The following is a 27147-nucleotide window of genomic DNA, read 5'->3' on the forward strand; positions in this document are numbered from 1 at the left end:
TGATCTCTTTCCCAACAACTGAACAACTGTTTCCACAATTGGCAATATCGTTAGCACCCTCTAAGTCCCTAGTAAATAGTACCCCTGGTACCTAGGGCCTGAAGTGCTAAACAGGAACCAAAAACTCCAGAGAAGTAGCGGACCTGCTTCCTTGCATCCTACAGTCATTCAAAGACTCTAGAGAGTATTTTGTGACCGCAGAAATCGGATGCCTGAAGACACCACTGCACCCGTCACTCCAAACCTGAGTTGAAGTGGGCCACCGGTGTCATTGTGGTCCTCCAGAGACCGAGTCCACCGTGGTTTCGCCCTCAGTGAACTCTGACGTCGCCTGCTCCCAATAAGAAAAACCAGACGCCTAAGAACACCCCTGCACCCGTTGCCTCTGGGCCATGGAGAAGAGGAGAAAAGGTGTCCCTATGTTCCCAGGCACTGTGACGCCTGAGCCCACTTGTTGGTTCAGCCCGACTGGCTTCTCAGTCCAAGCCTGCAGCCTCTTTACACGAAGACCGATTCCCATAGAGTAACATTGAGCACCTGACGCTGTTTTGCACCCCTGCACCCGGCCAACCTAGTCCCGCTGGTGGAGCTCTGCTGGTGCTGCGTTGGTCCTTGCTGGTGCTGCGTTGGACCTTACCCAATACTCGCCTTAACTCCTGGAGACTGGTCCCACAACTCGGTGTACTGTACCTGAATGCTGCATTTGCTTTTCCTCCCATAGGATAACAATGCAGCTTCAAAAAATTGCCCTGTCGACTTTTTGAACTCAAAAGTATTTTTATTGAAAAACGTACGTAGTTCTTTTGGTGCTTAAATGTATATAAAGGTATGAGTTATTTTTATAAATTGGTGTGGATCTCTTAATTGAGTCGTGTGTCTCATTTATTGACTATTGCGTGTATTTGCAGATGTCTTGCACTCCTCTATGATGAGCCTAAGGCTGCTCGACCACACTACCCCCCCTAGGAGGGCACCTTGGGATTGCTTGTACAAGTCCCTGTCCACTTATAAGAGAACCCCTGGACTCTTTACACAATATGTCTAATTTTGATATATCCTGTAAAGAGCCAGCTTCCTACATCCTCTGATTTATGCTCGTTGAAGAGGAACCCTAGATTCTGTAGTAGGGAAATTGCATCTGTAGTGGATTTCTCAGACAATCTGTATCTTGATACATGAGAAGGATACCGTTGAGATAAACAATAAGGCTAACCCCCCCTCGCACAAAGCCATTCCATGGCTGGTCGCATGCTCTTTGTGAAACACGAAGCCGCAGAGGAAAGGCCAAATGGAAGGCACAGGAACTCCTAGCTCTGAGCCCTCCAGGCGAATTAGAGAAACCATTGATGAGGCGGAAAAATCAGAACTGTTGGGTAGGCTTCTTGAAGGTACAAGGGTACCAGCCAGTCTTTCGGTTGTAGGATGTCCCTGAGAACATGAATCCCCTCCATTTTGAAAAGGTGGTAGACCACCCATTTGTTGAACTGTCTCAGATTTATGACTGGTCGAAAACCTTTGTCTTTCTTGTCTACCAGAAAATGTGCAGAGGAAGCCCCTGGGTTGAAAGGATGTTTAGTATACTGCCCCTTTCTCCATCAGAGCATTCACCTACTGATCAAATGCGCAGCCTAACCAACGAAAGCCAAAGGTAAAGACGAATCCTCTTGCAGGGTATTCTGTAGAAGTCTATATGGAAACCATGTACCACATGACAGACCCATGCATCACCTATTAAGGCTCTGCAATTGTGAAGAAAGAATCTGAGCCGCCCCCCACACCTTACATGGGAATAAAGGGTATCGCTTCTCGTTGGATTCCCTTAAGCATTGGCGGCACCTTTAAAGGCAAGTCTGCCACGACCGGAACCACAAAAGTGGAAGAATACCCATAATCTCTTCTGATCCTTCCACTGCATTGATATTTTTGCCTGGAACTTGTGGGGAGCAGATTTGAAGGACTGACCGGGTGAGCGCTCCCGACCTCGCCAAAAATCTTCTGACCAAAAAGTTTCTGCATACACAATTGCTCCTTATCAAGGGAGGAAAAGATTCTAACAAATTTAGAAAGCTCCTTGATTAAGGGGTCTCTGAAGGGCCCGCAATCCGCCACCTGGCCTGCCTCCGGGGTGGCTAATTCCCCCAGCTTTGGGTCTATCTTTATGAGGAGAGATCTTCTATGCTCCATAGAGAGGGCGCAATTTGCTTTGCCCAGGAAGCACAGGGCGCGTTGGACCCAACCCGATAAAATAAGAGAATCAATGATATTTCCAGACCCTCGAGCCTCTTCTGCCATATTGAAGATTTTTTTTAAGAGGTCCCAAGACATCTAGCACTTTGTTCTGGCAGGGCTTCCATGACCGTCAAGTCCCTTCTTCTGGTTCTTGATGAAAGTTTGTGATGAACGTGGCCATTTTGGGGTCAATCTCTGGGTATACGCTGCCTCTCCTCTATAGGCGGCCTTGGGTATTCTGCTAGAATCCTTCTATAAACCTCTTCATCCAGGAGATTTCTAATGTAGCTGTCCCAATATTTCGACACCTTAGTCGCAGGGTTCCAATCTAAGGAACAGGGGTGGAAGATCTCATCAGGGTTGACCATTTCCGGCGACTGGTTCATCCCCAGAATTAGCATTGTCTGAGGCTTCCCTGGTTTCATCTTCCTAGGGGAGGAACTAATCATCGTCGGGAGGTGATGGGGTGGTAGTCCGAGAATTGTTGTTCTGAATATCCTGGTGGGCATCCGGCCGGTAAAAAAGAAAAATGCATTACATTGTGGAGGGTTGCAGTATCTTGAAGGACTATGTTTTTTCCTGGCATTCCTTTGTGCCCCTCTGAGGGGGTTGGACCCTTTGCTTTAGCAGCTGGTTGACCGCTGGTTTTTGTCGCTAACAGCAAAAGTTGGTTGTTAATAGGCTCTAGTGCAGATGAGTGTGCGCTGAAAGGTGTCGTCAATTACTTCAGCCAGCCCTTCATCGAGGGGTAGAAATACCTGCTCTTCCTCCACCACCTCCAGTTGCTACCCTTGGGAATGTGCCTCTCGCTCTCTCTCGCTCTTTCTCTCACTCTCTCTCTCTCGGCAGGACTGCAACAGTCCTTTGTTGATTAAAGCCAACATTGAAAATGGCACTCCCTGTTGAAACGCTTGGTCAATAAACTCTGATTTCGGAAAATCTGTGGAGTGCCTTTGGTTCCTTGTGAGCTGTTAGGGAGAAATGAGTGACATGCAGCCACTTGCATGTACAAATGGCACCCGTTCTGAAAGGTGTTCATTTGGTGAAAAGTGGCTTTGTGTTTGAATTTTATGAAACCGACTGAAACTGTTGCTTATCTGAGAAAGAGGCATACCATGAACACTGACTTGTCATTACTATAATGGGAAATGAGACTTACAAACGGATCACTTTCAGGTATGCATTCTCTTAATGGAAATTGTGGCAGAGTGAGGGAAACAGGACGGTTTATTATGGGACATTTGTAATCTGAGGCAGCGCGCTTGCAAGAAAGGATGGTGCATTATTATATGAGGAGAGGTGTTAGCCTAACGGCTAAGGCGCTCGACCTTGGACCTGGGGATCTGGGTTCGAGTCTCGGTAACGACGCCAAAACCTCCTGTGATTCTGGGCAAATCACTTAATCTCCCCGTGCCTAAAAATGAAAGTGTGTGTCCTCATGTAAAAAAAAAACAAAAAAAAACGTAACTTGTGCTATGTAAAGCGCTCTGATACCTGATTCGGTTCGGGTCTAGTTCGCGCTATATAAAACTCTAAAAAAAAAAAAAAAAAAAAAAAAAAAAAAATTAAAAAAATAACATTATGGGACTTGTACGCAGAGGGGCCAAAACTCCTATCAATCGATATGATGACATGCGCTGGCAATGATTGAGTCTACAATAGTCCTTTGTTGACTACGATGGCTTAACAACCAATGAGAGCATGTACAGAGATATAAAACCTGTGGAGCGCTTTTGGGTCCTTGTGAGCTGTTGGGGAGAAATGATTGGCATGCAGCCACTTGCACGTAGAAATAGCATCAGTTCTGAAAAGTGTTCAGTTTTTGAAGTGGTTTTGTATTTGAGTGTATGTATGTATATATATGTGTGTGTGTGTGTTTGTGTGTACACACACACACACCACACCACACCACCCTCCCCCTCCTCCTCCTCCCCCTCCTCCTCCGCCTCCTCCTCCTCCTCCTCCTCCTCCTTCTTCTTCTCCTCCTCCTCCACTACTGGCGGTCACCAGTAGGTAGTTATAGTTAGGACCAAGTTTCCATAGAAAGAGCATTTTTTGTTTTGCTTATAACTTTGGCGTCGTATGATGAATCTAGATGAAATTTTCCAAACGAATTCTTTGTTTATATCAGCTCCTATGTTGAAAGTTTGGGGGTGATTTGTCAAAGGGGGCCCAGAAAAAAGGGGGTCCCAAAACGTGTTTTCTCCATGCAATTTCCATAGGAAACTTTAGACAAGGGTACATGTCGAACGGGTGAACGGAATTACCCCAAATTTGGCAGGGAGAAGGGTATTGGCCTAGAAAGCACGCTTTTGTTTATTTGGTGTAAATCCATTCAGTAGTTTTGGGGAAATATAGAAATTTACAGATATTGATATTTGGGAATTCTGCCATCTGATTGGCTGAGGTGGTACGAGCACAAGCTTGCTGGTTATTGGCTGCAAATGGTTGCAACTGGGAAGTGTTGGCAGCCATTTTGTGTTTTCGTTGAAGAGAGTAAGGGGAAATAAGGACGAAAGAAGTAGGAAAGAGGAGGGTAGAAGTGCTGAGAGCTCTGTGGGGTGTTTAGGGTGTGCTATACAGGGAGTGTGAAGCCAAGTATATACCCCTTCTGGTGTGAAAGTGCTGTTTTGCCCACAGTGAGATGGTACTGAGGTGAGGTGCCGGTACACTCTGGGATGAAAGCATGCGCCTAAACCGTGAGCTGAGTGCTGTAAACTGATGTGCTCTGGGTGCTGTAGCATACTGGCTGCTGTAGCATAGCTGTGCAGGTGGTTTTAGTATGCGCTTAGACTATAGCGGAAGTGGGAAGCAAACTACTCACTGCTACTGGTCTGAAGACTCTGGGATGAAACTGTGAGCCTAAGCCGTGAGCTGATTGATGTAAAGTGATGTGCTGTGGGCGCTTTAGGATACTGGCCGCTGTACCATACCTGTGTAAGTAGTGTTAGTATGAGTTTCTACTATACAGGGAGTGGGAAGCGAACTACTCACCCCTACCGGTCTGAAGACTTAAATGCAGTGTTTTAGCAAGTAGTAATAAAGAAAAAATCGTGAAGAATATAATGCAGAATGTTGCAATGCCACAGAAGAGAAATGGTGAAATCCGTTGTGTCTAAGAAATTGTCTGTGTGTAATAAAGTGATGGAGTCTGAAAGTTATATAAAAAGTGTATTTAAGTGCCATAAATGGAACACTGGTGTAAGAGCTAAGGCATCCAGCTGATGCAAACTCCAACCGCTTCTGCTGTATTCAAATGTAAACTCCTGCAGCAGTGAATTCCACATTACATGTTACAGTTCCATGTGACATAAACAATACCTATTAGTCTTGAATGACTCTAAATTCTATAATGAAAATAAAGGTAGGATACGATTACCACATGGCTACCGCGACACAGGCACATAGCGCCCAGCCTGAGGCCCAGCACCGTGGAGTGCTCTGTATACTACTACCACAGTAGTCCAACAGGTACTAACAGTGGAACAGTGTCTTGATCCCACAAAGGCCGATGTTAGAACTGCATCTGAGAGTGGCGATGAAGGTACTCTTCGACCAGGTGCAACCGACTCTAGGTCCCAACAGTGGAACGGTGACTTGATCCTACAATGGACGATGTTAAAACTGCATCTAAGAGTGGAGATGAAGGTACTCCCTTCGACCAGGTGCAACCAAATCTAGGTGCCAACAGTGGAACGGTGTCTTGATCCCACAATGGACGATGTCCGATATTACTTGCTGCTTGGTTTTACAGAGCTCCCTCCATTGAGGTACGTCAGACTCAGTGCTTCTGTAGCTAACTGCTGCACATGATTGTAGTGCTTGGTTGACAGCAGTCGGTGGACTACACCGCAGGACAGCAGGTCCAAACAGTGAAACGGGGTCTTGATTCTATGATTAAGGATGTCAGAAGTTAAAGTCTGTGATGATTTCTGTGTACCCCCTTCGATCAGGTGCAACGAACTCCGTGCTTCCGAATCCAACAGCACGTGGCTGTGAGGTGTTAATGACCACTTCCTCTGGCCTACACTGCGGCCAGCAGGGCTCACAATTCATATCGAGTGGTGATTGTTTAATTACAGAATCCACTAGGCAGGTAACTACAACGTTTATTGAAACATACACAATATCCTTTTAGTATACTTGCTTGAATAACTTTTTTTAGATGAGTTATAGGTTTAGTACAACGACCAAATTCTTCTTGGTAGTGGAAAAGAACACTGAAGAACAGTCTACACTGTGGACAGCAGAGATCGCAATTCAAATTGTTTTGATTTATTTATTGTAGAGTTTTCTGTAATTTATGTTGTTGTATTTTGTGAAGATGAAGTGAGAAAAAGTATTCATGGATTTCTGTGTGACTACTGCCTTCAATTTACACTACAGACAGCAGTGTTCACAATTCAGACCGAGACATTGCTCCAGTGCACTCTGTCCGCACCACGCATATGCATCATCGCAGGCTCTGCACATGCTTTTTGTTGCTTTATGTACTACAAACTGGGCAGCTCAAGTCCACGTCACGTGGCTGTGGGCCCTTGCTGACCGCTCTCTTTGGCCTACACTGCAGACAGCAGTGTTCACAATTCAGATCGAGTCGCTATTGCAGATTTTGCAGTGTTGATGGCAACAGACATTGCTCCTAGTACGGCCAGCCCGCATCATCGCTGGCTGTGCACATGCTGAATGCATTTGATTTGGCTATCTGAGTGCGCTAGAACTGATGGACCCTTTTGATACAATCTTTATGTGTATTATTTCAGATTTATTGCCTGTGTCTCAGTATACCACAAGTTGTGGTTCTTTTATTATAGATTTTTTCTGTATTATTTCACATCTACTGTCCCTACCTTACTGCAGCACAAACTATTGACCCTTTTATTATTGAATCTCTGTGTGTGATCCAGTGATACTGTTGTAGTTGATGCTAGCAGCAACCATTCCATGAGGGCTGGTTTACACTCACCCCACAATGATCCAGCACAGACATCACTGGATATGTGACCCTGGTAATCAAAAGAAGTCGAGCGCTCGTGCCCTTACCCACTTCCACTATCTCTGTGTCCATGCATTCATTATCTTTGCATGATACTGCCCCTGGGCCGTACCACATGACATTGTGCTGTGGACAGCGTACGTAACCATGTTACCTCTGGCAGTGGGGAAAACTTTGGTTATGTAACTTTTAGGTACATGGCTATCACAGATGGAAGGCTACTTTACAGACCATGAGTATTGATGAAGATGATGGCTGTATGTTGTGTGTAGTGTAAGATATGTGTACATAGCGAAAGGTTTTCAAAAAAGCTCTCTAAGCAGAAGAGGTGTGTCTCATCAAATGATTTAGGGAGAATGACTAAAATGGGTGGGGTTCTCCAACTGCTACAATGGGGAATGTTATGAACTAATCAAATGCTTTTTTTTAAGGTCGCATGGCAATCGCGCGCAAGGAGACCGCACCCAATGCGAATTTGAGAAAATATATTTACCATAATATACGTTTATGACAGTTAGAAATATATCAATGTTTAAACTATTTTAGATTATCGCTTGCTCTCATATACACTTTACAGTCATTTAGATTTGAGTTTTGAGACGTAAAATAAAATTGAGGGAATGGCGTACCCGGCGCAGCACCATACGTCTTTGACGTAACACAGGGCCTGGCAACGTGCACTCATCGCATACGCAACGCGCAGCTGGTGTGACCCCATACGTATTGTATTGTATTGTAATTGCATTTATATAGCGCTTACTACCCCTGACGAGGCGTCAACGTGCTTTTTCGGCGAGTAGCATGCTACTCCGGGACCCATAGAGGATTAGTGTTGAATTAGTATAGTGAAACATGCAAGTACATTTTAAGTGGTGGATAGGTTAGTCAGTTATTTGGATTTGGAATGATAGCAGAAGGATAGAGGAGGACAAAGATTTGTATTTATATAACGCTTGTTGACGCACGCTATTCAGGAAGCCTATAAACGATTAGTGGCGAATTAATATGGTGAAATATGAAGTAATTTCAGTGGTGGATATTAGTCAGTTACTTGGAGTGAGAAGGATAGCAGAGGGATAAAAGGGGAAGAAAGATTTGCATTCATATAGCACTTGTTACCCCTGATGGGTGTTGAAGCGCTTTTCTGGCGAGTAGCACGCCACTGTGGAACCCATGAAGGATTAGTGTTTAAAATTAGTATAGTATAAATATGAAGTAATTTGAGTAGTGGATATGTTATTCAGTTATTTGGGTAGTATATTAGTATAATTGAAAATGGAATTTGAGAAGTGAACATGTTAGTCTGTTCATTTTGATTGAAAAGGATAGTGGAGGGATAAAAGAGTGAAGGATTTTTTTTTTTTTAGGTCTTAGCAGTAGAAGGAGGTTTTTGGATGGGTAACAAGGAGTTTTGTAGGGGAGGCTTCAGAGGAAAGAGTTTAGAAAGGTTTGTTTTAGGGGATCGGTATAGTAAAAGAGGTGTCAGATGATGCAAGGAGGGGTAGAGTAGGAGAGAGTCTAGAAAGGGTTATTTTGGCGATCACAGTAGTGGTATGGGGTTTGGGATAAATGAGAGAGTGGATGTAGAGGATGTATTGATAGATGTATAGGATGAGAGATAGGGTAGTGCATTGGAAGGAGAAGTAGAAAGAAGTTTGAGATGAGTCAGAAGGTTGGGCTAGAAGATATATTGAGCGAAGTGTTGGCTGAGAAATAGGGAAGTGCATTGGAAATGCTAAATTAGAAGAAAGTGATAAATATATAGATCCATAAGTACATTGAAAGTATATAGATACATAAAGGAGGTAAGTAGATGTAGATTAAAGATATTGATAGAGGCACAGGATGAGAAATAGGGTAGTGCATTGGATATGCTTTTTCAGGAGAAAAGTAACAGACACACAGATCCAAGTTCATGGACGGTACATAGATGCACAATGGAGGTATGTACATGTAGACCAAAGATGATTTGTATTTATTTATTATTTTTTCTCTTAACAACATAATATTATTTTACATGTTTATACAAAGTAATACACAAAGATAGGTACATATCTATAGTGAAACCAAATGGAGGGATATCCTGTAAATTTGTGTTTGCGTATGCTGCTTATGTGGGGAAGAGACAAATCTTGAGTAGTTTTCTGAAGATAAGGTGGTTGTCGGTGGACCTTATGTTGGGGGGTAAAGAGTTCCATAGTTTGGCTGCTTGGACAGAGAAGGATGTGCCACCCATGGATTTCTTCTTGTATGGTGGGATTTTGAGGCGAAATGTTCCTTTAGAGCGGAGGTTCCTTTGTTGAATATGTTTGGTGGTTTTATTCCTGATGAAGAGTGGTCCTATTCCATGTATTGGTTTGTGGGTGATACAAAGCAGCTTGAACGTGGATCTTCTGGCAACCGGTAACCAATACAGGGCATTCAAGGCAGGGGAGATGTGGTCTCGCAGTTTGATATGCAAGAGTAGTCTGGCAGCCAAGTTCTGAATCCGTTGTAGTCTTTTCATGGTCGTTAAAGGTGATCCGTGGTAGAGGCTATTGGCGTAATCGAGTTTGGACAGAACAAGGGAGATGGAAGCTTGGACCTTGTGTGGAAATCTTAAATGAGGTAAAATTCGTTGCAGCGTTTTTATAGTAGCAAAGCTTGATCTTGCTAGTTTATCCACTTGGGCATTTTTCAACAGCTTGGAGTCCATGGTCATTCCGAGGTTTCTTACTTCCTTCGATACTTTAGGCAGTGATCCCTGTTCATCAGGCCATGCGGCAAGCGGGTTGTAATGTTTCCAATCGCCACACATGAGTATTTCAGTATTTGAAGCATTCATTTTGAGATGGCATCAAGTCATCCACTGATCCACGGCTCTGAAACAGCTGAAAATTGGTGATTTTCCAATGTATTTGGGGCATTCCAGTTGAAGGAGTATTTGTGTGTCATCTGCATAGTTATAGCACATGAGGTGACATTAATTGATCAGTACTGATAATGACTTCATGTAGATGTTGAAAAGCATGGGCGAGATGATAGAACCTTGAGGGACCCCTGCTTTTGTGGAGTACGGTTTGGACTAGAAAGGTGGGGTATGGATGACATTAGTTCTGTTTCGAAGGTAGGCCGCGATCCAGTCTAGATCAGTTCCCTCTATGCCGGCTTCATGAAGTCTTTGTTTCAGAGTGTCATGGTCAACCGTGTCAAAGTCAGCTGAGAGGTCCAAGAGAAGTAGCGCAGCAACCCCGTTGCGGTCAACTGTATTCTTTAGGTCATCCCAGATGGCACAGAGGGCAGATTCAGTGCCTCTTCCCGGACGGAATCCTGTCTGGAAGTCTGAAAGTATGTCATACTCTTCAATGAATTGTGACGTCTGGGTGAACACTGCTCTTTCTATCAGTTTGCCCAGGAAAGGTCGATTTGTAATGGGTCTGTAGTTATCAGGGTTCAGCGGGTCCAAGTTTGTTTTCTTCAGTAAAGGGCGTATGTATGACTTTTTGATTTCTTCTGGAAATATTCCAGTAGTTAAGGAATCGTTGATGATTCTTCTTACTGGAGTGGCAGCAGAGGTTGTTAAAAGAATTGTCTTGAAAGTTTGTGGCGGACAGGGGGCAAAAGGCTGCCGACAGGCATGCTTGCTTTGAACAGGTCCATAAATTCACTGTGTGAGATGTGTTGGAAGGAACGGAGAGGCTTGATTAGAACATTCTTGGATTGTTGTTTTGTACAAGGGTTAGTGCTGGTGCTTTTTTTCTGTTTTAAGTACGAGTCCAACGTGTTTGCTTTATCCGTGTAATGATTTGCCAGTTTGTCTGTGAAATCTTGAGTAACAAGATGAGTTCCTTCTAGGCAATTTGGTTTGCGAAATTCTTTGAGTATTTTATAGAATTCTTTATTTGCACATTTAGCGTTTTGAATTCTGTCTGAATAGTACCTTTTCTTAGCTTTTTTGATAGCGGACATGTATAATCTGTTAATTTTCTGTAGGTGAAGTTTGTCTTGTTTAGCGTTTGTTTTGAGCCAGGTACGTTTCAGCGTTCTAATTTGTTGTTTTATGTCTTTTATTTCTATGTTTCTCCAAGGCGCTTTTTTCTTTTGTTCTATAGTGTGGTATCAGGATGTCAAAAGCTTCCTGTAGCCACTCATATAGATTTTGAACAGAATTTATAGTTTCCAGATTTGTACTGAATGTTAGTTGTGTTTCCAAGAGTTCCAAATTGAGTTTGTTCCATGGTCGATAGGTGGATGGATGTAAGGTAGTTTTAGGTGAGTCCCTTAGCGTCGTTTTATGTTGGAAAGCAAGCAAGTGGTGGTCTGACCATGTGACTGAAGTTATAGTTTGAAAGGTAACTAGTTCAGTATTAGCAAAAATGACATCTAGGATTTGTCCAGAGGTGTGTGTTGGATTGTGGACAATCTAATGCAGGTTGTACGTAACGTAACATGCGGCTTGGTACTGCGTACCCATCGCATACCAAAGTAGCAGCTGGCGTGACCTCATACGTATATGCTGTTACACGGGACGCGGTGCCATGAACCCGTTGGATCCGCAATGCGCATCATTTATGAGATTAGCAATATGGCGGATAGTATTCGCTTGCTGATGGAGCTTAGTACACTACTGGTACGGGACTCTAGTTTTCTCCCCAAAAATAAAAAAGAATTCATATCTTTTTGAAGATATAAAACATTACATAATTTTTAAAGCTAAAAAAAAGGATAATAGAGTTCCAAAATATTATTTAAAAAAAATATACATTTTATAAATATTAAAATATGAAATTAACATTTAAATTTTTTTTGAAATTAACTGAAAAAACATAGGTGTTACAGACGTTATAGTTGGGAATTGGCATTTAAAGAACCTTTCAAATTCACTAGAAAACCATAGGTTTCAGGTACGTTATAGTTAGTTGGACATCTGACTTATGGAAAACCAGAGAAATTAAATCGGTATAGGGAAAGAGGTGTCAGATGATGCAAGGAGGGGTAGAGTAGGGGAGAGTCTAGAAATGGTTATTTTGGGGATCATAGTAGTGGTATGGGGTTTGGGATAAAAGAGAGAGTGGATCTAGAGGATATATTGATAGATGTATAGGGTGAGAAATAGAGTAGTGCATTGGAAAGAGTAGTAGAAAGACCTCTGAGATGAGTGCAAAAGTTGGGGTAGAAGATATATTGAGAGAGGTATAGAGTTCGAAATAGGGTAGTGCATTGGATATGCTGAATTAGAAGAAAGTGATAAATATATAGATCCATAAGTACGTGGAAAGTATATAGGTGCATAAAGGAGGTAGGTATGTGTTGTTTAAATATATTGATTGAGGTATAGGATGAGAAATAGGGTAGTGCATTGAATATACTTTTGTAGAAGAAAAGAAATAAATACATAGATCCAAGTACATGGAAGGTATATATATGCATAAAGGAAGTAAGTATATGTAGATCAAAGATGCATTAGATAACTTTGGTTTTCAAGTGTTGTTGTACTTTAAAAAAAAATATATATATTTATTAACAATATAATTATTCTACATGATTATGCAAAGCAATACACAAAGATGGGTACATATCTATAGTACAAATAAATGCTTATATACAGAGGGATATGCTGTTTCTTTATGTTTATTTGTGGTGCTTATGTGGGGAAGAGTCCATTCTTGAGTAGTTTTCTGAAGATAAGGTCCCTAAGACCCTTCATCTATCACAGTGTTTTGTTTTAAAATTTGTTAGTTAACAAGAAATTCATTAAAGACATTTAGATATAAGAAGTGAAAATGAAGGTCGATTAAATATGCACAAAAAGGGATTGCATAAATGAGTTATTTATGAACAGCTACGGTAGGGGAAGAGCTACATGAGTGCTTTTTGGAAGAGGATGACATACTCATGTTTGGGCTGTTAAAAATTCTGGTAGCAATCATTTGAACAACTATTATGAATCATTTCTACCTTCATACCAAAGTTTATGAAAAGGCTTTAGAGCAGAAATGATTTTATGATGTGTTTAACCAGGATAGACCACTACGTTTCAAATCGGACTCTGGACCAAATAGCCAAACTGGCTGGAAGCTGTTTTATATGGGTATAATGGTTGCACCAACTTTCTGACTTCATCTGGTCATGTAGTAGATGGTTGATATTTCTGAAATGTGTTGAGCCTGAGTGCTATAGGCGTGAAGCATCACCAGACATACACAAGTAATTAAAGCTAAACAGGCTCCCCTTCAACCTCAGAAAAGGACATAGACACAGTGGCACTGAGTGCCCTCATTCTGGTTCGGGCAGATATATATCATTGTTGTTGGATTTGAAATCGGAATTCTTTACTATGTATTGAATTATTCTTTTTGCACAGTCTTCTTTGTAAGATAGAAAAAGTCAGTGTTGCCATCACTATTCCCCCTAACCTTCAGCCCTGAAAAACCAAAGTTCCACTCCAAGAGTACTTATGTGTTAGTTTTTGGTGTATTCTGAGTTGTATCAAAACCTCAAATTCTAAACATTTGGCTCAATTAAATCAGTCCTAAGGATTACTTATGCTAGCGTCTTATGTTCTCAGCTTCAAACTGCAAGATTTCTAAACTATTAGAAGCACTTGGGGAAGTCTTTCTTTTTGAAACCTTTATCTATATTTGATATTACGATTCATATAGAGCTATGATGTTTGGGCGAGAGAGCTCGTCACTAACCCAATGAAAGAGTGCATGTTTCTCACAGCAATGGGTTTCTTGTAAATTATACAGCCTTCCTGAATCAGGAAGTAACATCTATATAACATAAGGAGGATGCTTACACTAGATTACCGCAATTATTTACCGTTTAAATGTGTTAATGAAGTATTAATTGTAATCGGTAGCTATAATATATTTTCTCCTAATTTCGTGGTCAGTGTGAGACATGTACCCTTCTACATGGGAATATTTGTTTTTGGTACTGCTACAATGAAATATTCTGTTTATCTCTCTATGCAGATATCTTCACAGTCAGCACTTCCAGGAGTCTGTAACGTTGCTTCTGTCTATCCCAGTTGTGAACACACACCCTGGTGTACTACAGGCGACAAGAGATATACTGAAATTCCTTGCCCAGTCCCAGAAAGGACTCCTCTTCCTACTAGCAGAGCATGAGGGTACAAACCTTCTGGCACGAGCACTCTGCCAGGCTTCTGACCCGGATCAGGAGGAGATTCTGCAGACTGATGCCGTCAACGAAGACTCATTTGCCTTGTGGCTCTTGCATGCAACACAGACATTGCAGTACACTTCTGAGCTTTTCCAGTATTTTCAGGAAGGCGCAGCAAGCGAAGAAACTGATCATGCTGATCTCTTGGGGATCCTTCACAGCCTGTACCTCATAAGTTTCAACCCTATTGGACGATCTGCTGTTGCCCATGTTTTCAGTCTTGACAAGAACCTCCAGAGCCTGATCACTCTAATGGAGTTTTATTCCAAAGACGCTTTAGGGTAGGAATTCCTCTTTCTTGTTTGTTGAAAATGTACATGTGGTCACTGACGCCTAATAGGTCTCAGACAGCAGCTTTTTAGTCTCCCCCCTCCCCCCCTTCCTTGATTTGTCATCACCTGTCAGTAACTATTTCTAAAGAAGCTTGTTAAAATCGTCATTCTGCTCGGTCATGCATACACTTTCATTAGAACTACGATGCTAGAGAGCATTGGTTCCTTTATCATACATCATAGTTGAAATTGTTTAATTGGTATGAACAGTCTAGAAGAATGCATAGATTTATCTCACAGATATTTTCCCCTATGTCCACAATGCATCATATTTGTACAGGAACATTAACAAAATTACCTGTATCACCTGCACCATGAATCAGGCTTTCTGATTTGTTGAGTGAGTTCAAATCTTAGCAAAATGAAAGAAAGTTGTTTACTTGATCTGGAAGTGCTCACCTGGACTAAAATACTTTTGATCTTGTGTTTTAACTTATTAGTTCACTCTCTGTCGCTGTAAGTACTCCAAGCTATCTCCCACAAACATGGGTACATTGAAGAGTGGAGCAATTTAACGTCATTTTTCATATAGTGCATTGCATTTTTGCTCTCTGTGAACTAACCGATGTCATACTAAAAATAGAAACTGCACAGGCTTTATTTTCACCTGCAACCAGTTCTTCTAGAATATCTTGCAGAATGTGTATATAATAGTTACAGTTGTAACTGCCTTAGTCTTGCTTTGTAATCATCCTCTTTACAATTGAAAACAAATTGATTTGTCAGTTCTGGATTCAGACATGAGATATGATTTTCTGTTTTTCAGGGACACAAAGTCAAAGAAGTCAGTGGCCTATAACTATGCCTGCATGCTTGTGTTGCTGGTTGTTCAGTCCTCAAGTGATGTCCAGATGTTGGAGCATCACTCTGCTCCTCTGCTGAAGCTTTGTAAAGCAGATGAAAATAACACCAAATTGCAAGGTATGTTAGGTGAACTATGCCACAGTGTTACTGGGCTTATACCTTTCTATCACATGTAGTGTTCAAATAAATACTCGGTAATTATGCCTTCACATAATTTTACGTCTTTATGAACAGAAAAAGAATCTCTTGGATGTACAGCGCATATACATTTGTTTTCTTTTGCAAGCCTGGTGTTTTTGTCTCCCAGGTTCATACAACTTTATCTCTCTCAATTCATGTTCACAGCAGCTTAAAACAAGTTCCTTTAAGTAGTTGAATTTCCTGTTCCACCAATATTACCTGGTCATAACTGAGGCATGAAGACATAAGTATTTCTTTCCTGTGAAAGGCATCCTCCTCCGTAGATTTACTTACTTTGAATATTATCCAGTCTCCAGTAAGAGGATTCCAAACCTTTTCGTAATGGTGGATTCCTGACATCAAAGACGGAATTACAATTTGGACCATGATCTGAAGGGATACGCATGTACAGCTTTTTACTATTTATGCATCTCCTGTTTTTATTGATGTTTTTGTCAGTTGTCTTTATAGTTTACCTGGGTTTATCATTGTTATTCTCATTAGTTACTTTCACCCCATGGCAAAAACAGGTTTTCTACACATACTCCCCAGTTTTAAGGCCTGTAATAGATTTCTTTTTGCCTATCTGTGGCTTCTGAAATATTGATGACCTTAATATAACAAGTTACATATGATAAACAGATACCTGTCCTGCTGAGAAACGTACACTATATCCAGTCATCAACATACTAATTTCCGTCATGTGACCTAACCCCCATATTTTTGCAAGAATCATTGAAAAGGCAGGAGCACATCAAGAATAACCTACTTAAAAACTATCAATCGGGTGTCTGACCACGCTGCAGTGTTGAAATAGCCACCAACCGAATTTGTCGATGATGCCCTCTTCCTCAATGACAAAAATGACCCTTGCCTCTTTGTCTCGCTTGACCTCTCCACAGCTTTCAACACCATCGACTTTCTAGTGTTGATCCACACCCTGAAACTTGCATTTGTCTTCACTGGCATAATCCTACAGTGGTTTACATCCTCCCATACCAGCTGACAGTAACTCATCCAATTAGGAACTACCAGAACCTGGACTCTCTCTCTGTCACCTCCCGAATGCCACAGGGCTTCATTCTGTCACTCATCATTTTAAACCTTGATATGGTACTCTATCCCAAATCTCCTCAACCAACAACATATAGAGACTCAGTGCATACCTCAGACTCATCCAAATGTAGATTTTAACAAACTACATAATGCTAAAATCACGCAAAGACTATATTCCTCTTGTTTGCCAACAACACCGATTATTCTGTGATTCCATCATAGCTCTTGATCTTAAACCTAATGGGCTCCACACCCCAATTTAAGGAATGTGCTAATTCCCTCAAATTCACCTTCTACTAATAATTCTCACTCAAAGAACAAATTATGAAGAACATCAAAACAGCATGCTTCCAACTCTTTCCCCTGCAAAAAAACTTCCAGGAAAATGCTTCAGATTGACAGGTAAAGCCGTTGGCTCCCTGTAAAAGGAGGAGGCATCCTGCTCAATGTCATTCCCAAGGGATGCCTTGGTCCTTTTAAATACATCTTTTGTACAATGGCATGGCTCAACGAGGGGCTGAAGAATTCCAATCACATCACTCTCGTGCTGTAAGATCGACACTAGCTCCCCTTCAAGCCTGGATCATCCTCACGATACAAGATCTATCCTCTATTCTGTTCTACTTAGCTCACATACTAACATCTGGAGGTCCACACCAGACCAAGACGTTATTGCCAGAGTCGAGACAAATGCAGCAAGAAGCCTACGTCCCAGGATCTGGAACAACACTCCACCCCGACATCCATCCAGCACCAATGTTCCTGCAATTCAGGAAGAAACTGACAACTTTGCTATTTAAGGAACACTACCTTGGATAGGCTGACTTATCAGCTTCTTCCACTTGCTCATGCTGCTCCCTCTGCCACTTTAAAAGATAACCTATCAACTGTGAATCATCAATCTCAAATATAGTTTAACTTGGTTTGGACTCACTTCAACACCCCTCTGGTTTTAAAGATCGAACGGTTCCTTTAAAAATGCTAACTGCGCTGTTTTATAGGGTGATTAAGATTCTGGGTAGATCAGGCAGAATACTGATTAATTAATGGCTCCTGTTTAGCTACTGATTGGGGGTCCTCTGACCGAATACAAATTGAATGAAAGTGAGCATGTGACTTTAAGAGAAAGACCCATTCTTACATCAGTGTGGTGTATCCAGAGAACAGAGCCTAGGGCCATGATGCTGTCGAAGATAAGGTCCCAGGCCCTTGCTCTTCCAAGAAGGTCTTCTCATGAGTGTTGGCAAAGAGACATTGGCCCACCTTTAAGCCCAATCTTTTCCCTCAGCATATAGATGTCAAACTACAGGAGCCATCTTGGCATGGCTATGAGGCTTGCTTGGTTAGCAGTCAGGTGGCGAGCTTTGTGAATTGTGAAAGACTGAGAAAGAAGGGAATACAATAGCTGTCCAATGGTGCAGTAGTCCTCAGTGTAATATGTAGTTGTAGGTGTAAATCTTGTGAAAAGCTCTTCACAAAAGTAGATTAGTTGTTTACAACATACGAAGTGTTGGATTCGGAATTCCCTGTTTTTGTGCCATTAAGTTCTCCACCCGGCGAGTAATCGATCCCCATGGAAAGTTGTAACTCCAGAGGGTGCAGTCAATGGGGATCTCGAGTGGAATATCGGGACCTCTGAATTACTGGGGAAGCCTGTATTTTCAAGTCCACTTATCTTGCTAATTACACATTTTGCAGCCAAAATGTCTAGGTGAAACTTCGTACATCTCGGACTTCCTTTGGATTTCATAATTTTTATCATGCCTGTAGGAATTAAAGGGAATCTCATAATGATAACCTAAATATTTAAGGAGTGACTTTAATATTGTAGTGATGGAGAGCATTTTATTGCAAGTCTTAGGAGTGAGAGCAGAGGCATGTATTTGAGAGAGTGGTATTAATGAGTGAAGAGGGAGGTGGCTCTTCAGTACATTGATGAACGTGAGAAGTTGAGAAGATTTCTAGTGCATGTAGGTAGATGACTGCACACTGTTTTGGTGTTATACTGATAGGTATGTTGCACTAGATAGCAGTGCCCACTAGTAGAATGGCAAAGCAAATTTGCAAGTGGTGCAGGGGTGGGGTTATATTTTGAAAGCCAAAAGAGTAATCGACTGCCAAGAGCAAAAATAAACATGTGAACCGAGGAGACCATCGTGAGGATGAGACAAGCGTATCTAACTGACTCAGACTATAACACTAACCATTGGGGAAAATCAACAGCGCCAGGGCAGATTCAAAATAGTCCTTACTGAACTGAAAGAACCATGCCCTGATATAACAGTACCTAATTAGTACAGGGCTTGGTCCAACCATACAGAGATAAACCAGTTGCACGGCCAAGCAGCACGCACCAGGAATGAAAATTATGAACTAGAACCTTTAAGACCAATATCAATTGTGTAAACCAAGCTCAGTGCCAGGCAGACTCTTACTTTTGAATCCATCTTGTCCAAATAATTTTCACACTCAAATATTCTACCTTGCATACTGGACCTATGCAACTCTTGCTTACCTACAAAGCAGCATATATATGCCAGACTGATACACATACCAGAAGCTTAATGATGTCTCATAAGGTATTTTGACAAACTAGCAAAGAACCAGTCTCCTAACCCTGGCAACAAATCCCAGATGATGAATTAAAAAAATCTATAGAGGCATTCCTACTGGCAAAGTTTTACTGGATCTTATACATAACAGGATTCCAAGAAAAATGTTTCAAAAATTTCAGCATGCAGTATAAAGAGTTAATCAGATTAATAGCACATGTCAAAAATCAACTATCACAGCTTTAAGGTTTTAAAAATAACAGCAAACCGATAACGCATACATGACAAAAAAATCTGTAAAGAACAAGAAATTCTGCCTAAGTAGTTTAGTTTGATGAGCTGTGAGCAATACTAGAGGACACCAGAAACTAAGCTTAGATTTTTCCAAACCTCAGAGATGCGTAGAAGGAAGGATAACACCATATTTTCATATGTATAGTAAACCACACAGACACCAAAGATAACATTTTTAAACAGCCTACTTATAGGTTAGGCTGAAGGAATAGAACTGGGTGATATTGTCATTTCTGCCAATCCCAGTGGCAGGTACAAGCCTCTTAAGAAAAGGCAAAGCCCAATGCTTTGCATCTGTCTCCTTCATATTTTCCCCACATAGTCCCACAGTTTTTGTGATATGGCTAAATGTGACTGCACTTAACTTACCTGAACACCTTCTTTGGCTATTCTCCCAAGTTGCCAAAAGGAAATGTTTGCTTCTTTGATTCAATTTAGACATCAGTTAATGGTAGCCCATTCATTGAACATTTGGCTACTGGAGTGATCATCAGCCGTCATTCACGGGTGTTTGCCTTTGAATACTCTGGAGACATGCAGCTTAAGATAGTGGATATGCACTTTGCCCTTTGACATGTTTGGCGAGAAGGCATGCATTTAAAAAAAATTATGCATAGCAAAGGTTCAGCTCTTTCGTTAGGGTTGGGCTTGATCACGAGAAATTTCTATCAGGAATAAAACCTCATAGGTTACAGTTGTCCTACATTGGCTACCACAACAACATCAGCAGCCTCCAGTACTTTCATCATGTTATGCGGAAAAAGCTGCATCAAATACAATGCTGCCCGAACAGGCATCCCTCTATACTTTAAATATCAAAATTAGGGAGTGAAGAGGTAGTGTCATATACGGACACTCAGGGTGGATAAGTCCTCCTCTAATACTCTGTAGTCACATCAAAGAGATCCACCATAAAGGTTTTGTTTTATAAATTAAAGTTTTACTGTGTTTAGGGAAGTGTGTTTCTCATCCCGGAATGGATGCACACAGTGATTGCTTAAATACACCTCACACCCCAAAAAGGGCCCTTGGTGTCATGCTTCATCATAGGGGTCTTCCCACCCGCTGCAGGGCGTGCTACGACCTGCGACTACGAGGGAGCACTGTTCTTACAATACTATGTGTTGTGTAGGGGTAGTGAGCAGAAGGGTCTGGAGTGAATATGAGAAAAGTTGATTAAAAAGGACCTGGCCTCATGGACTGTGGATGGAATGTGCAGATAATCCTATAAAGTCAACATGTTTCGAAGCATCAAGACTTCTTCATCAGGACTGAAAGATCCACTCAGTACTCACTATATTGGTATCCAATATGAAGGTGAGCTATATACAAAAGTAGGAATCTCATGCACTTTATACAATACCTAATAGTGCCTCTAAAATGTTAATTATGTAATTTAGGAGATAATACTCCATGAGCCTCTGTAACAGGTTGGTAAGGGAGTCACCCACTGGTTTGTGTCGGTCTACACTGCCCCGCTCCAAATGACGCCAACCCGCGGCATCCCTCTATACTTGCCAGACAAATTAATTATCTCAGGTGGACTGCCACATCCGAAGAAAGGACGTAACTTGATGTGAAACAAAAAAATGCAAAATAGAGTAAACCAATATATAGGACATGCTCCACATTTTTCAAGCATACATGAAAAACATGTTTCAACATTGTAACTGCTTCAAAACTTCTGTAATGCAGAAAAGGTGCTGAAGGCCCATCACACTTCCACATGATATGCTTCATGCACCTATGAACATCTTGCTTCATTGTAAATGCTTCTGAACCCTAACTATGGGCTCCTGCCTTTGTTCTGCACTCTGTTGCTCTATAGCTAGGATTGCTGTGTTCAAATACCCTACATACATATATGCATACATGTATATTTACTACGTAAAAATATATATGCAAAATTGGGTGTGTGCAAACTGTATGTAATTCACGTAATTATGCACGTGTGGCAAGATTCTCTGAAATTACGTGCAATGAGGTGAAATTCAAATCCACCATTCAGTGCCATGTTGTAGCACTGAATGTGCCCTCTTGTCCATGTTTGAGGTGAGAATACATTTTGTGATTTTTGATAAAAATAGCATGAAAAATGTTAATGGGGCAAGCAGGAGCTGCTCTCGTTCTGGCCCATATTTCCACATGCTTGTAGTAAAATGTTGCTGCGAACAGAATCTAATTATATCACGTAGCATAATGGTATCATTTTGATAAGTGTAACACTAAATTCTTGAAATTACACAAATGTGATTGCTTTAATTTAATCTCCACCCGGGCCTAATACATGAGTACATAAATAGTGACATCTATACACAGTCTTGAAAAGAGAGACACAATAGCATCACATCTGCTTTTTTCCCTGTTTCCACACCAACACATTTAAAAGGCATTGTTTCCCATGTTTTCTTTTTTTTTTTTTAAATAAATTGCTCTTTATTTAATTTTTTGATTATCATGACAGCAATTATAATTATGTATGTATCAAAATGCAGTGTACTGTTCTTTATACATTAATGTACAACACATGTAGGCAGGGTTCACAGGGGACAGGCTCAATCTTTGGCTCATGGGATACTGCCATCAAAGGGAAAACAACAGTCAATGGAACATGCCACTGTGTGCCCCCCAGTCAATTAAGATGTGAGGGGGATCAGATAGTGTTGCCTATTGCCATAAATATGCTAGGGGGATGGCAACAATGGTATGTTAGAAAGCTTAAAGAGCTGCACAACCCACACTGGAATGTTCTTAACATGGTAGACTATTTCATGGCGCCTGCAAGTATATGTGGTGCCACCACATATACTCGCAGGCGCCATGGAATAGTCTACCATGTTAAGAACATTCCAGTGTGGGTTGTGCTGTGCTTTAAGCTTTCTGTTAAAGGTAAAAGGTAAATCAGTTAGTGGTCTGGATATAAAATCTGAGTGATGCTTCACATTTCGCTGATTCCCTTCCCCTGACACCCCTCACAAACATCTGGATGACAGTGATTCTTTCTTTGTTGAGGAAGTGAGCTGTTGGTAGAGTGGCCCACAGCAAGTTAAACGTGTCATTATTCAAGTTAATTTGTAGTCACCAAGCAAGGCTGGACCTTTGACTGATCTTGGACCTGAGATTGTTAAACTGCTGAAGAAGAGGTAATTCAAAATGGTGACATTGGCTTACGTTTTACCTACATTGGTTGTGCAGGACTTTCTGGTTGCCTTTGATCCCCATGATGTGTTTTTCACATAAAATGTATCAAGTACCTTAGGTTCACTGTCCTTGTATTCATATTTGCTTGAGTATCAAGGGCGGTCACCATAGTCATAGTAGTATGTGACACACCTACAGAGGCAGAGATTTCACATATAAACCTAGAAGGGTTGATGGCAGATCAGGCTTTGCTTGTCGACCACTGTTTTTACATATGCCAACTGTTTGGGGCCTCAGCTTTTCACTGAATTTGGATAACTCCTCCCAGACAACCTACCTAGTGCGTGCAATCCATTGGTGCAATTTTGGCACAACAGTAGTGAAAATACGTATGCCACAGGAGAAAACTCGTAATATCGCAGGATGGTGTCTCCGATACAACTCTGCAGGTCATTGTCAAGTAACACCTTCTCATGCTGATGGCATTTTTCATCATCCTTATCCATCAAGGTAGATTGAAAATTAGATCTATTTAATTGCGCCGTAGATCAAAATATAAACAGTTCAGTGAGCAACTCCGTGATCCCAAATACTGATTCTGAGCAAGGTTTACAAAGACCTGCTTTGTTGTGTATATGCAGATAAACTCCTGGCGGGTTAACCCTTTAGACTATATTGGCTGCTGGTTATCACTGTCACAGATGTGTCCTTGCAGGGCCTGAGTGCTAACTTCAAAGATATTTTTAATGGAGCTTATGTTGGAAAAAAGGCTGCAGTTATAAACATCCTACAGCAACTTGTAATCCTTTTGACACTGGTCAGCTTCCTCTCTTCAGTGTAGTGTTATTTTCTGCAAGAACAATACACCTGCGGTGTGCTACATCAACAAGAGAGGAAAAAGGTTGATTCCAGACTCTTGTTTTGCAGGATTCACTTCCTCAGGATTTTCTTCGCTGTCACTTTCTCAGTGTGACTGGCCTTGTCCACATTTTATTTTGCTTAATTAAAAAAATAAATACGAATCACTACCCTACTTATGAACATATTAGACACTTCCAGCAAATTTCTTGTTAGCTTTCCTCAGGACACATCCCTCCCACATCTTCTCTGTTCTTCTCACACAAACCACCCCCAACCCATTTCTCCTCCTTTTACCAGTCTCAGTGGTTCGGTTCTGTAGTAGGGGATCTCTGTGTATAGTCATAATCTAGTGAATAGTCCCACCCATGTGCTTGGACCCTGGAGCAATCAAAAATAATCTCTTAAGTTGTCAAAACATGCAGAACTGCACAAAAACTTGAGAGAATTTAACGACCGATAATGCAGCCTATATCCACAGGCTACACTGTCCAGTACTTCAACTAGAAATTCCACCAAAATCCACAAACAGCACAGCCTGTCCAGATTTCTCCACAGAGAAAAACCTTGCCTTTAACAGCAAAACCCGCTGGAATGATGGAGAGGAAGAAGTGGACAGACAAGCCCCATAGGCTGCCATTATGTGGCTCAGAACAGGATACTGTGCCTTTAAGAGAACTTTCCAGAAGTCTCACAGTATCCCAGAATGCACTGCAGGTCCCTTTTACTTTCAGTTCTTTTTTCCGTCCCCTTCTAGCAGGACCCTGGAGCATTGAGCTCTCCCTTTCTAAGGGTTTATTTAGTGATTTTTCACTTTTTCAAGTATTGAGTGTGTTTCATTTGAAGCACTTGTTGCTTCCTTCCTTGTGTGTTTCTGAGCACCCTTTTATTTGTCAAAATGCCTGCTTTGTTTGACAAATGCCCAGAGTGCTCGAGGAAGAAGGCCAAGTCGGACCCACACGAGGTGTGCATCATCTGCCTTCCCTCATCTCATGTCCCAGAGGAGTGTGACATTTGCCAGGGCTTCTCCAGCAGGACCCTGAGAGATAGGATGAAGATCAGGCTCCAAGGCCTGGAAGACAGAAGACTGAAGGCACAAGGTGGGTCTGGGCAGGCTTCCTCTGCTCATGCTGAGGCCTCTGGGGGGCTCCCCAGGGGCAGGAAGACCAGCAAACGTCCCTATTCTCCGTCGGCTTCGATTGCACAGACGACGGCATCGAGAGGGATGACTGCAGTCTGTTCCCCGTCTCCCCAGGGCTCTGGGTCGAAGCAGCGTCGGCGCTCGGCGTCGAGGGAACTGAATAGACCGCCGTCGAGATCACCGGTGACGATTTCATCGTCGTTGGCGTCGTCGTCGAGTAATCGTCGTCGAGAGGTGGCCCGGCGTCGGCGCTCGCCGTCGAGGCGACACCGCCGTTCGCCATCGGCGAAGAGAAGGAGGTCGTCGTCGAGGGGATCCTTGACGTCGAGGAGGACATCGAAGTCGCACAGGCGTTCGGCGTCGGGGAGACGCTCGCCGTCGAGGCGAAGGTCGCCGTCGAGGCGAAGGCGTTCGCCGTCGAGGGGGAGGCGTTCGCCGTCGAGAGAGAGGTGTTCGCTGTCGAGGGGCCGACGGTCGCTGTCGGGGCGACGTTATTCGATGCCAAAGAGGCGCAGAAGGAGTTCTGGCACCAGGAGTCAGTCTAGCCGGCGGCATTTGCTGATAGGGGACTCTCCATCGCCCCAGCCTAGAAAGGAAGGAAAGTCACCGGGCTCGGTGTACTCTGAAGTGTATACACCTTCTAAGCCGAGGTCGGCTACTCCTCCTCCCCCCTTGCCCAGGGGACCTCCGCCGCAGGCTCCCACCCCGCCTCCACTTCCACCTCATCCTCAACCTCAGCCTCAGCCTCAGCCTCATCCTCATCCTCAGCCTCAACCTCAGCTTCCGTCTGGCAGACCTCCTCCGGTTCCTCCGAGGACAGCTTCGCTGCCTCGATATCCGACTCCGCCTAAGGGGACCCCTCGGCTGAGTGCCCCAGCCAGGCCAAAGTCGCCCCCTCCTGTGAGGCCGGCGGAGCGCCCGAAGCCAAGGAGGTAGCGCTCTCGCTCCGGTCGGAGGGGGAGATCGCGTAGTCGTCATAGGTCATCAACTAGATCAAGACGGCATCACAGGAGGCGCAGGTCACGGTCCCACACGGATTCTTCTGGGACCAGGGACTACTCGCCGACTTTGTCGGAATTCCCTGGGACGAGGGTGTCGCCCGTAGACGACATCGTCGCATTCCAAAATGTTCTGCTGAGGGGTGCAGCGAAGTTGGGCATCACGGTGATGGTGCCTACGCCCACGACATCCGTGATTTTCGAGACACTCCACAAAAGACACCTGTCGCGACCATTGCTGCCTCTAGTACCAGGATTGGTAGAGCCTGCAGAGGAGTTGTTTCTCACTCCCGCGGTTACGAAGGCTGCCCCCTCCAGGCTTCTTAAGAAGTACCGGGCCCCGGATTCTGACCCGGCCTTCCTTCGGATGGATCCAACACCGGACTCTGTCATAGTGACGGCGGCTAGGAAGCAGCATGCCACCACCCCGTCTTCTACGGTACCTCCTGATAAGGAGAGCCGCTGAATGGACTCGGCAGGCAGAAAGGTCTGTGGGACAGCCTCTACTGCGATGAAGGCGGCTAGTGCCGCGGCTTTGCTAGGGCGATACGATCGTGCCCTATGGGAGTCCCTCCAGCAATTCGCCGAGCTCCTTCCTTGAGAGAAGAAAGAGGACTTTCAAGAGATTTTGAAGGAGGGGATGCTGGTGTCGAACCAACTCATCAGCGCGGCAGCTGATATGTCTCTTCTGGTGGCACACGGGTACTGTCATGGTGTCAACCAGCGGCGCCACGCTTGGCTTCGCCTTACATCGCTCAAGCCAGAGGCTCAGCAGCAGATGGCCAATCTGCCTTTCTCGGGGGAAACCCTGTTTGGCAAGCATGCGGATTACGAGATGGCCCGCATGAAGGCGGAGGCCGAGACCCTGACGGCTGTCGGGTTGGAGAAACCCAAGGAGAAGAAGACCTACCGCCCATTCCAGAGATGGTTTGGGGCGCAGGGCAGAGGGCGTGTGCAGGCTTCAGGACAGCAGCAACAACAGCAGCAGCAGTTCCGAAGGCCCTTCCAGAGCGTCAGAAGGGTAGAGGCGGCCAGCAGTCCGCAGCAGCGAACAAAGGCCCGGCTAGGTCTAGGCCCTGAGCGGTTACTTCCCCTACCCGCTCCATTGGGGGGAAGCGTTCCATTTTTTCTGGCAGAGTAGAGAAAAATTAATCAGGATAAGTGGGTGCTGAATATTGTTTGCAATGTATACAGTCTTCAGTTTACCAGCCCGCCTCCAGCAATTCCTCCGGTCAGCTCGCAGTTTCAGCTACGCGAGCTCCAGGAGGAGGCCGATATCCTGTTAAGGGAAAGGGCGATAGAAGACGTACCTGTCTCAAAGGGGAAGAGGTCTGTACTCCCGGTTCTTTCTAGTTCGCAAGAAGGACAAGAACGAGTTCAGGCCCATTCTGGATTT

At 43.2% G+C, this 27147-nt stretch overlaps 1 protein-coding gene across 2 annotated transcripts in view; it reads left to right on the forward strand.

Moving 5' to 3' along the window:
- VIRMA (vir like m6A methyltransferase associated) overlaps window positions 1-27147 on the forward strand; it is a 731013-nt gene that overhangs the window by 225730 nt on the left and 478136 nt on the right. For both annotated transcript variants that reach the window (XM_078687022.1, XM_078687023.1), the window contains exons 10-11: window positions 14185-14676; window positions 15494-15648. In XM_078687022.1, the coding sequence (XP_078543148.1) occupies window positions 14185-14676; window positions 15494-15648 (647 nt within the window). The remainder of the gene's footprint in view (window positions 1-14184; window positions 14677-15493; window positions 15649-27147) is intronic.

The sequence above is a fragment of the Lissotriton helveticus genome, chromosome 4_1 (genome assembly GCF_964261635.1).
Source record: "Lissotriton helveticus chromosome 4_1, aLisHel1.1, whole genome shotgun sequence".
Classification (NCBI taxonomy): domain Eukaryota; kingdom Metazoa; phylum Chordata; class Amphibia; order Caudata; family Salamandridae; genus Lissotriton; species Lissotriton helveticus.